Here is an 11,904-nt window from a genome sequence, read left to right on the forward strand (position 1 = left end):
CTAGCGAAATGAATTTTTCTAAGTTTTCTCTAGGATTTCTCTAGGATTTGTCTAGGATTCTTAGCGAAATGAATTTTTCTAAGTTTTCTCTAGGATTACTCTAGGATTTGTCTAGGATTCTTAGCGAAATGAATTTTTCTAAGTTTTCTCTAGGATTCCTAGCGAAATGAATTTTTCTAAGTTTTCTCTAGGATTTCTCTAGGATTTGTCTAGGATTCTTAGCGAAATGAATTTTTCTAAGTTTTCTCTAGGATTCCTAGCGAAATGAATTTTTCTAAGTTTTCTCTAGGATTTCTCTAGGATTTGTCTAGGATTCTTAGCGAAATGAATTTTTCTAAGTTTTCTCTAGGATTTCTCTAGGATTTGTCTAGGATTCTTAGCGAAATGAATTTTTCTAAGTTTTCTCTAGGATTTCTCTAGGATTTGTCTAGGATTCTTAGCGAAATGAATTTTTCTAAGTTCTCTCTAGGATTCCTAGCGAAATGAATTTTTCTAAGTTTTCTCTAGGATTTCTCTAGGATTTGTCTAGGATTCTTAGCGAAATGAATTTTTCTAAGTTTTCTCTAGGATTCCTAGCGAAATGAATTTTTCTAAGTTTTCTCTAGGATTTCTCTAGGATTTGTCTAGGATTCTTAGCGAAATGAATTTTTCTAAGTTTTCTCTAGGATTACTCTAGGATTTGTCTAGGATTCTTAGCGAAATGAATTTTTCTAAGTTTTCTCTAGGATTCCTAGCGAAATGAATTTTTCTAAGTTTTCTCTAGGATTTCTCTAGGATTTGTCTAGGATTCTTAGCGAAATGAATTTTTCTAAGTTTTCTCTAGGATTCCTAGCGAAATGAATTTTTCTAAGTTTTCTCTAGGATTTCTCTAGGATTTGTCTAGGATTCTTAGCGAAATGAATTTTTCTAAGTTTTCTCTAGGATTTCTCTAGGATTTGTCTAGGATTCTTAGCGAAATGAATTTTTCTAAGTTCTCTCTAGGATTCCTAGCGAAATGAATTTTTCTAAGTTTTCTCTAGGATTTCTCTAGGATTTGTCTAGGATTCTTAGCGAAATGAATTTTTCTAAGTTTTCTCTAGGATTCCTAGCGAAATGAATTTTTCTAAGTTTTCTCTAGGATTTCTCTAGGATTTGTCTAGGATTCTTAGCGAAATGAATTTTTCTAAGTTTTCTCTAGGATTACTCTAGGATTTGTCTAGGATTCTTAGCGAAATGAATTTTTCTAAGTTTTCTCTAGGATTCCTAGCGAAATGAATTTTTCTAAGTTTTCTCTAGGATTTCTCTAGGATTTGTCTAGGATTCTTAGCGAAATGAATTTTTCTAAGTTTTCTCTAGGATTCCTAGCGAAATGAATTTTTCTAAGTTTTCTCTAGGATTTCTCTAGGATTTGTCTAGGATTCTTAGCGAAATGAATTTTTCTAAGTTTTCTCTAGGATTTCTCTAGGATTTGTCTAGGATTCCTAGCAAAATGAATTTTTCTAAGTTTTCTCTAGGATTCCTAGCGAAATGAATTTTTCTAAGTTTTCTCTAGGATTTCTCTAGGATTTGTCTAGGATTCTTAGCGAAATGAATTTTTCTAAGTTTTCTCTAGGATTCCTAGCGAAATGATATTTTCTAAGTTTTCTCTAGGATTTCTCTAGGATTTGTCTAGGATTCTTAGCGAAATGAATTTTTCTAAGTTTTCTCTAGGATTTCTCTAGGATTTGTCTAGGATTCCTAGCAAAATGAATTTTTCTAAGTTTTCTCTAGGATTCCTAGCGAAATGAATTTTTCTAAGTTTTCTCTAGGATTTCTCTAGGATTTGTCTAGGATTCTTAGCGAAATGAATTTTTCTAAGTTTTCTCTAGGATTTCTCTAGGATTTGTCTAGGATTCTTAGCGAAATGAATTTTTCTAAGTTTTCTCTAGGATTTCTCTAGGATTTGTCTAGGATTCTTAGCGAAATGAACTTTTCTAAGTTTTCTCTAGGATTTGTTTAGGATTTGTCTAGGATTCTTAGCGAAATGAACTTTTCTAAGTTTTCTCTAGGATTTCTCTAGGATTTGTCTAGGGTTCTCAGCGAAATGAATTTTTCTAAGTTTTCTCTAGGATTTCTTTAGGATTTGTCTAGGATTCTTTTTTGGTCCAATTTAATATAGTGGAAATCTAAAACATGCAAACCTTCTCAATAAGACAATTTATAGATAAATTGAGAAAAATATAGACAGCCCGAACTGGGCTATTTGAGGTAATAACACCGAACGGTGTAAAATAAAACATACACCATATTAAAGTACACCGCTTGATATTTCACACTGAGCAGACCGTGAATGTCCTCGGGGATAATTTTCACACCAAAATTTTTTACAGTGTAATTATTATTAATTGATATTTAGTATTCAATCGATTAATTTATTAAAGTAGTTTATTTTTGCTTACCGGAGCTTTAAAGAGAAATTGTGATTGAAGAGCAAGAATGTAGTAGAGCCAAAAAAGTCTCAGAGCATATGCGTATCCATTTTGAATCCATTCTTCATTCTCTCGAGTAAATATCGTGTGTCTTGGATCAGTACAATTATTTCTATAATAAGCTTCAAGTGAGAAATACCGTGACCAACGACTGTCAACTGGAATGTATTCTTGCGGCCATTGATTTTGATAAGACATCAAGACAACTATGTGACATACCACGACGACCATCACAATTCTGCATACTATCGCAAAGTTTCGTACAAGTTCCCGATTGCATGCCCACCAGGTTGCGGCTCCTAAGAAAACTAGGAAGTAAAATCCTCCTTCGACAGAAGGTGATAAGGTTGCAGTGTAACACAGAGATGCCAGAACTATGTAAGTTCCTATTCTTCCGAGGAAGTTTATTATTTTAGTATTGCGTTCTTCGGCAAATTTAGTTAACGATGATTGCAAATGTTGGTCTTGAATTGACGAATTTTCGGGGTCTTGCTGATAACTTTCTGATGTGAATCTCCGGCACAGACAGTACAGAGTTATCATTATTGGTAATGTAACTATTTCCGGAAGTAACCAGTAAAATACTTCGAATACTGTTGCCCTGTCCATGTGAACTAGACCAATATGTCGGAATAGTTCTTCCAGGAAGCTGCAGTTTTCTGTTAACTTTTCCCAAATCGATGGCACTGATAAGAGAATTATTTGGAAAATAAATTGTATGATGCCGGTTATAAATGTCAGAGCTATGCATGATTTCAAGTAATGCCCGGTTGCTTTTTTCATCGATTCGGAAGTTGGTATTGGAATAAATGGTGATATTAACATCATAATCAAGTAGATCAGCGATAGTGCTGTTGGCCGCCATATTGTACCTGAAAAAAAATAATAATTCATAATTAAATATATCCCGGGTCAAAAAACACTCTAGTTTAAACCCCGAAAGCCTTAATTCTTTTAATTTTTTATTTCCCGCCCAGAAAGTAACTCTACTTTAGTACTCAAAATCCTCAATGAAAACTATGAGGTCTAAATGCAAATAATTTATCGATTTTAAATTATAACTGATCTCAGAATTCTCAACGAGGTTCAAATGAGGATGGCATTATTTCTTTGTTTTGAGTATTTTGAGGCTCTAATCCAGATTGTTTACCAGTTTAGTTTTCAAAGTGGTAAAATTGGTCGTAACTACTACTTTGATAACTAAACTAGGGCAACTTTCTATACTGTTGTCAATTTTCAAATTTTAAATTGATCCTCAAAAACCTCATTGAGAACTCGAATCTGAATTTTTCTTTTGACTCGGGTATGAATAAAAGAAATTATTATTATGAAGTGAAAAATTAATCTAAAAAATTTTATTCATTACTCGATGAATTTTTTCTCGCATACATTTAAATAGATTAATTTTTTATTTAAAATTATAATTTATTAAATATTTAAACTTTTCATTGCTAAATTGCAATAACCGTAGGATGTAAAGTAAAAAATAATTTAAATTACTTAGAAAATTAAATCGATATTGAAGATAAACTCGCTTGACTTATTACGTTAATAATAAATGAATTAATAATTGATTGGTTGTAAATTATAAATGATTTCTTTGTGGTTCACTAGGTTGATTGCTAAGAGGTTTATAGAACGGAATTTGTGAGAGAATCACCTTAACTTGTTTTTCAAAAATATTACAATAATGACAATTTAAAAAATTCTATTTACATAAAATTTAAAATTCAAAAGTATATTGCCATGAACGAGTTATAAATAATACTTCGGCTGCATGTGTTGCTTTTATTACACGTCAATTATATCCCACTGTTAAATATAACTTACATGTTGCCGGAAATAAAATTGACAGTAGTTATGCTTCTTTTTAGGTTCAAAAATTGGATTTTAAGAATAAAGCTGATCAAGTAGCATTAAAATTTCGGAAATTTGGTCTTACAGAGTATTGGGATGAACAAGATTTATATTATCTCTTAGATAAATTAAAAGTTATTGAGACCTTTGCCCAATATCGACTAGTTTTTCAAGATTTACAATATGCTTTTATATTCTTGGCACTTGGTTTAGCTCTTTCGATGACTTTATTTATGTTCGGAACGTTAAGAAAATGGTCTAAGTAACAACGTTCAAGTCATAAGGAAATTACTTGGCTAAAAATATTGCAATAAATTGTTTCTACACTTGGTTTTTTTCTTAAAAGAAATTTGTGTATACATTTAGAGTATAAAGATCACTTTTGAAAGGTCAAATAGTATGCACTATATGTAGAAATTTAAATGATAAATATGTGTGAAAATGTATACTATGGCATAACTTTTGCCTAAGGTCACGATATTTAAGAAGGATATATTATAAATGAAAAAAAAATTATTTCTTCAAGTATTCAAATTTTAATAATTTAAATTTGAATAAGAAAAAAGTTTTCTTTCCAGTAAAAATAATGGATAAATTTAAGGCGGATCACTAGGGTGAAATTTTGAAAAAATCAATTTTTTTTCTTTGCTACTACAGTTTTAAAATTTCCAATTTTCTGATCGAATAGAAAATGTAATTTAAGCAGGCCAAAAATCTTCAAATTTTCGCGCGAAATTTGAAACTTTTTTTAAAAACCTTGCCATTTTGTTAAATTCAAATTTTTCTTTTCGATCGAGGGTCATGGTACGGACAATACCTTCTAGTTCACTAAACTTTTTGGTTTTTGTTATTTCATTCACCGGAAGGTCGCTATCGCAGCAGTGGACGACTTTTTTCGGAGCTTTGGGAGATTGTGATTAATTCAGTGAATTTTTAATTTTTTGATCCAAAAATTTTATCATATATTTATCATATATCCAAAAATATATCCTTAAAACATAAAAACATTTGACGCAATACTTTCCTTCAAAAAAATTCCCAAAAATAATCTTATTTTCAGGCGGTCACACTAGTCCCCCTTAATTATAAAAAAATAAAATTAAATAAGTATGTATACATACATTCCTTTGTCAAATGACACCCATAAAACAAACATAATATTTTATATATCACGTGATTTAAATTATCTCTACAGTTAATGAAAATTAATCAAATTAGTATAGATATAGATAAAAACTCCCTAAAATTATTATCTCGAAATTAAAAATATGAATGTAAAAGCTTTCCTTAGTCACTTATTTTACTATTAATTAAGCGCTTAATTAAACTAACTGTAAGTGTCGAGCTAGATGAAATAATTAAATTATTTTAAACAAATGCTGTTTAAATTAAATTAAATTAAATTATAATGTCATCGCTAATCAGCAAAGTGCTACTAAAATTTTAAGGCGATACTGACACACTAATTAACTTTATTTAATTATCATTATTAAGAATATCTGTTAATTATTAACATTCTTCATACCACAGAAATATAATAAATTTAAATGATATCTCATTAAAATTTTTTTTTTCCCGCCCGTCATATTTTTGATTCAAATTATTTAAAAATGTGACACTGACCTTTTAATTTACATAATTTTAATGTTACTCATAACCACTGAAGATTTTATAGAATAATACGAAAAAAAAAAAAAAAAAAATAATATCTAAATATAACGTGATTATATTTTGTCTCCGTTATTTTATTTATTTTTACAGCCGGCATATCGTTTCCATACACTTTCTGCTTGACGGCTCGTAACAGTCTATTAATAACTAATATTTAGATACAATTGCTTATTTATTTTTCGCTTTAATTATAAGTAGCGGTATTGATATTTAATTTGAAATATTTATTTTAGCAATAAAAATAGAATTGAAACTATTCGCAACAATAATAAATAATTATAATGATGTCTGTTTGCCATTTAAACAGAGCTCTAATTTTGGATTCCCCCACAAAACAATTTACTACTGTACTATTCCTACTCTTATAACCAGTCCTACATTTCTCGGCAATAATTTCAACAAGAATTTACTGTAAAAATAAATTATGTTACGTTATAGTAATTTTAGAATCGAATTAAAACAATTTTACTGTGCAGTAAATTAATTAATAAGCTTTTTATCCATAAGAATTTAAAATTCAACGACATAAATATCAGAGCAATTTTAAAATAAATGGACGTACTAATTTTGAGAATGTAAAATTAAAAATTTTATATTTGCGATACTTAAATTTATTATTGAATTAATTAATTAAATAATTATATTATGTCTATTTTTGAAACAATGACATCTTTTAGTGACAGGAAAAAAATTCTGACTCACTGATAGTCATTTAATATTTTAATAATCTCACTTATGAAGTTGATGATAAAAAAAAAAATTCATTAATTATTCGTAGGTATATTTTTTACATATTACTCACATGCTGTAAATGTTCCAGGTATGACGATTCTTAGAATCGCGACATTAAGCCAATATTGACCCATGGTAATTTTTTTTTAAGTCCTTTATTTTTGGATTTTTTTTTTTTCAAGGTCTGTAAATAAAAATAAATATATATAAAAAAATATTAAAAAATTTTAATGTATGCAGTATTCAAATTTATTATAAGCGACTACGTGAAAAGATGTAGGAAAAAAAAGTCGATAGGGTTTTATTACTACAGGTAAGAATTTATATGAAATACATGAATTAATAAAATTAATAAGGTACAAAAATTAATAATACTGTAATTTAATTTTATCTGTTCATATTACTCATTTTAACTCGGTTTAATTGAAGGAATTAATATTGAATATGATTATAATTGCAGCAATTTAAATTAATTTTAAAAATATATTTATTAATGATACATATGACAGTAAAGTAAAATTCCACTCCAATAAGTCATTTATACAATACGATCCCAGAAATATAATTTTTGAATTAATTGATTAATATCCCGTATAAAAAAATTCGTTCCAAAAATATTCCAAAAAAGTTCTATACGTAGAACTTATAAGCTTAAGACAGATGAGAACTTTTTTTGAATTCTTGTAATTTTAATAGTAAAAAAAAAAAGTTTTTTCAGGACTTTATATGAGCGAATTAGCCTCGTTTTGAAAAAAATTAAAAACTTCTAATTTTGAATTTGTTATGAACTTTTTTTGATTTTTATGAGTCTATTGGTTTTGAGCGGGAACTTTTGTTGAAACAAGGGTAAAATGTAGTAAAAATGCGTTTTCAAAACATTCTTGCTTTACTCAAAATTCACTCATAAGAAATCCTAGGTAAACTTTTTTTTTTTTACTATCAAAATTACAAAAGTTCCACTCGAAGTTCTAATCTTTTTAAAGTTTAGAAGTTCCACATGTCGAAATTTTTTGAAATAGTTTGGGAACGAATTTTTTTACATGATTACTAAAAATCTGTAAATTTTTTTGGTGAATACTGAGTCTAATAATTAAACCGTTCATGTTTTTTTGTTATTCGCACTGTGCTAACGCAAATTAATTTTGTAAAATTTTTTCAATTGCGAAAAGTGTTAAATAATTAAAAATAAAGTATTTAAATTTGTTTATAAATATGTATACTTTTTCTTAACAGTTGGACTTGTAAGATTAGAAATCATGACGAAATGAATTTAAATGAGATATAAGTAAAGTTGGATGAAAAGAAAAGAGTATTATCTTACTAAGAGGACACTTGGACAATTGTACAAGATTCTCTTTAGTTTAAATACGAGGTATCGGAATGCAAGATGAGTTTAAATAAAACAGTATAAATTTGATGTATTAGTAACAAGTAAACACGTTTTAAAAAAATATATAAAAAAATTAAATAATTAATAAATTTAATTCGAAATGTCAAAAAATTTTGTAAGTCATATTAAGTACTACTTATTTATGACAATTATTAATTCTGTTATAATTCGTAATTTTTTACAATTAATATTAAAATTTTTAAATTTACGATCTATGGATTGAAAAATTCTGTGTTATAATTATTTGCTCATAAATAAAAATAATTTTTAACAAAATATATTTTTAATTAAACTGTAAAAGAGCATTTACGATTGATTTGATTGTTTGAAAGTGATAAATTTTGATTATGGCAAAGGAGACTTGTTTAACCAACAGGATCATGTGTCATCGGATGGGTGGAACATAAACAATGATATGTAGGGTACGATCGATCGTCCGAAATTCCTGTCTGTACATATGTATACGGTTACATTTAAACCACTGCAGGTATCAGGAACAAAACCGCAGTGGAATGATGTCGGTAAATTTAATAAAATAAAGGAAAAAAATTTTATTTTCAAGTTATGATTATTATTACCCTCGTAAAAATAAATAAATAAAGAGAAAGTCGAGTGAAAACAATTTTGATCTCTCGACTTTAAATCTATTGTTGATAAACTCATGATACTGAACTTAACCGACATCTAATAATTTTAAGAATTTTTTAAAACGATAAATTGTAAAAGAAAAAATATTTAAAAAAATTGCACTTTTAGTTTTTTAAATTTTCTACATGTGCATATTTTTAGTTTTTTATTTTTGCAATTGATTTGTTGAAAAAAAAATCCGAAATTGTTAATTGCTTGTCAACCAGGATCATGATAAACTCTTGTATTTATTTGAACATAAATTATTTATATTTTACTGACAATTATCTCATAAGAGATTTGTTAATAATTTAATGGTGTCACACCCATTAACTTGGTAAAGAAGGCCGCACCAGTGTCTGCAAGATAATAATATTAAAAAAAAAAATAAACAACAAATTAAAAAAAACGTATGTCTGTATTGCGTGAGACACGCGAGGGATGAAGTACTGACTTAATTTAAAAGTGCGTGAATCTCGTCCCTCTCTGCGTTGTATGATATAATTAACTCATATTATAAGCTTATAATAAATTATATTAATTATCTTTATCTTATGAAAACAAATAATATTAGTTCATCATTTAATTTAAGAGTTACTCATATTTGTGTGAATTATTTTTATGACCCTGTTTCTTTAGCAGTTTTATTTTCTATCAGTGTATTACTAATTTTATGTTCTTTTACAGTTAATTATCTTTCATTACATGTTTATGCGCTGCATTTAATCACTCATGCAGGAAGTATCTGCATACTTTACTTGGTGACTATTAAAAAGAATAATATAAGTATATGCGGGGTATATATATACATATATGTATGTATATATATATGTTTGATTAATCTTGTGTGAACACTATCGCTATGACAGGGAAATAAAATATAAGTTGATACAATATCGATGATATATCAAAAATAACAATTGGAAAATGATAAGAATTATTTTTAACTGTGTACTCTAATGATTTATTTTATTTTTCAATGTTGTATATATATGTATATATTATTTTGTATGGAATTAAAACTAGGGTAATAAATGCAGCAAAAAACTTACAATTTTTAAATAATAAATTTGTTGATAATGGAAAGAAATATGATGCTAAAATTATCCAGCGTCTAATAATTTTTGAATTTTTTAAAAAATGATAAATTTATAAAAAAAAATATTTTGAAAAATTGCACCTAGAGTTTTTTAAATTTTCTACATGTACATATTTTTTTTTTTAAATTGTTGAAAAAAAATATGAAAATTGTCAATTGTCTGCTAACTGCAGGATCATCAAAAATTTATACGAGTTTTTGAAGTCTTGATGTTTATATTTTTAATTGCAATAATTATTTAACAGAAAATTTAATTATTTAAATTATTAATAATGATATTGAATGCAACATAAATTTGATAATTTATTAATTTTTGAATAAACAAATTCAGTTATAAAATAAAAAATCTGTAAATTTAAATTTTTGAATTTTTGACATTTTAAAATAATGAATTTGTTTACAAAAAAAATTATCAGGTGTTTACTTTCTAGTATAATTTAAATGGTGTTAATTAATTCAAAATAAATAAATAATTATACTAAAAATAATAGACATTTAAAACTTTTTGTTTTTATAAACAAATTTTTGAATATTCAAATAAAAATTTTCATCATTTTTTTTTATTTAAAAATATTTTTCTATTATTTTAAAATCTATTTACTTAAATATAAAAAATTAGAGTTTTCTTATGTCACTGTCACCATAATAAAAATTTAAACATCAATTTATTCAAATATTTTCTTCGTATTTAAAAGTAATATATACCAAAATTAATATTCAATTTAAATACTCGTCAAACAAAATTTGTTACAACTAAAAAAAAAAATTAATTTTAAAATACATAAATTTAAAAAATAAAAAAAAATTTTGTCAACTCTTTTGTTGGATCGATTACTTATACACGAGTCAGCTGACATAATATAAATATATATAACATTTAATATCACGTTTGTACATTGAACATCATAAACAATCAATATTTACCTCATTAAATATAATTATCACCTTCAAATATATTTTTAAACTTTTCGTCCTTTCAACCAGCTAATTTTCAAAAAATGTTCACTTAAAAAAAAAAATCATACTTAATTATCATTAATTATTTTTAATTAGTCAGTTAACTATTTATCAACTTATTTCTTCACATTTTTTTAAGATATAATTACGTATAATTATTACGAGTCACAAGTAAAAGTCACTGATAATAAAACGTGTGAGTATTTAAAACCGGCATCATATTGGTTATGAATCCACGTTTAAAAATCGTTTAAATTATCGACTAATACAGTAAATAAATTCAATAATTTTTATATATTTAATATTTTGTAATATTTATAAATTATGTAAGACCACTTTTCTAGATAAATAAATATCTACATATACATATATATGTAATGTTAATAATTATGATAATTACGCGACCAGCCACTCACGGTCAACCGGTGACAACTGAAAACTAAAACATTTTAACATTTAATGAATACACGCGTAGGCTTTACGAATGACAGTGAAAAATAAAACAATAATAATAATAATAATAATGATAAATAGTTGACAAAGAAGAAATTAGAGTCTTTAATATTTAGTCAGCAGCTTTACCGTCACGCAACAAGTCGTATATTTTTTAATGTTTAAATTTAAATTTAAATTTTCATACGAATAATTTTGATAAAGTCAATATCAAATCTGTAAGCTCATGAATTTTTTAAATAAAATTTTAAATCAATTATATGTATGGCTTTTATACAATAATATTAGTTAATTAAATTAAAAAATATATATCATATTATATATTTATCATATTTGATATATATTACGCAGATTCCTAACTTATTATCAATTGATAATGATGAGGACAATTACCCTGATAGCCAAGTTGGCAGCAAGCTGGTAACAACTTGTTGTCAAGTTGGCTGCGAAAATTGGCATTTGTATAAATTGATGACAACTTTCTAAGAAAATTGGGGGTAAAAGCTGGCATCCATTAGTTGATGGAAAGTTGACCGCAAAAAATTGTCATTTTCATAAATTTATGATAACCTGTCGTCAGCTTTGTAAGAAAAATCTCTACGTGAGATAAAAAAAAATAAAGTAGCAAAAATTGACTTCAATGAGAACTTTCTAAATGATCAACATTTTAC

The 11,904-nt window shown here is 26.5% G+C and overlaps 1 protein-coding gene across 6 annotated transcripts in view; it reads right to left on the minus strand.

Moving 5' to 3' along the window:
* Positions 1-11,191, minus strand: part of LOC103578181 (piezo-type mechanosensitive ion channel component) — a 59,224-nt gene extending 48,033 nt beyond the window's left edge. For all 6 annotated transcript variants that reach the window (XM_053738014.1, XM_053738011.1, XM_053738015.1 and 3 more), the window contains exons 1-3: positions 10,748-11,191; positions 6,778-6,891; positions 2,418-3,319 (exon numbers count right to left, since the gene is read on the minus strand). In XM_053738014.1, coding sequence (XP_053593989.1) covers positions 2,418-3,319; positions 6,778-6,841 — 966 coding nt within the window. In that variant the 5' untranslated portion in view covers positions 6,842-6,891; positions 10,748-11,191. The remainder of the gene's footprint in view (positions 1-2,417; positions 3,320-6,777; positions 6,892-10,747) is intronic.
* Between the last annotated feature and the right edge of the window lie 713 nt (positions 11,192-11,904).

The sequence above is a fragment of the Microplitis demolitor genome, chromosome 4, assembly GCF_026212275.2.
Source record: "Microplitis demolitor isolate Queensland-Clemson2020A chromosome 4, iyMicDemo2.1a, whole genome shotgun sequence".
Taxonomy (NCBI): Eukaryota; Metazoa; Arthropoda; class Insecta; order Hymenoptera; family Braconidae; genus Microplitis; species Microplitis demolitor.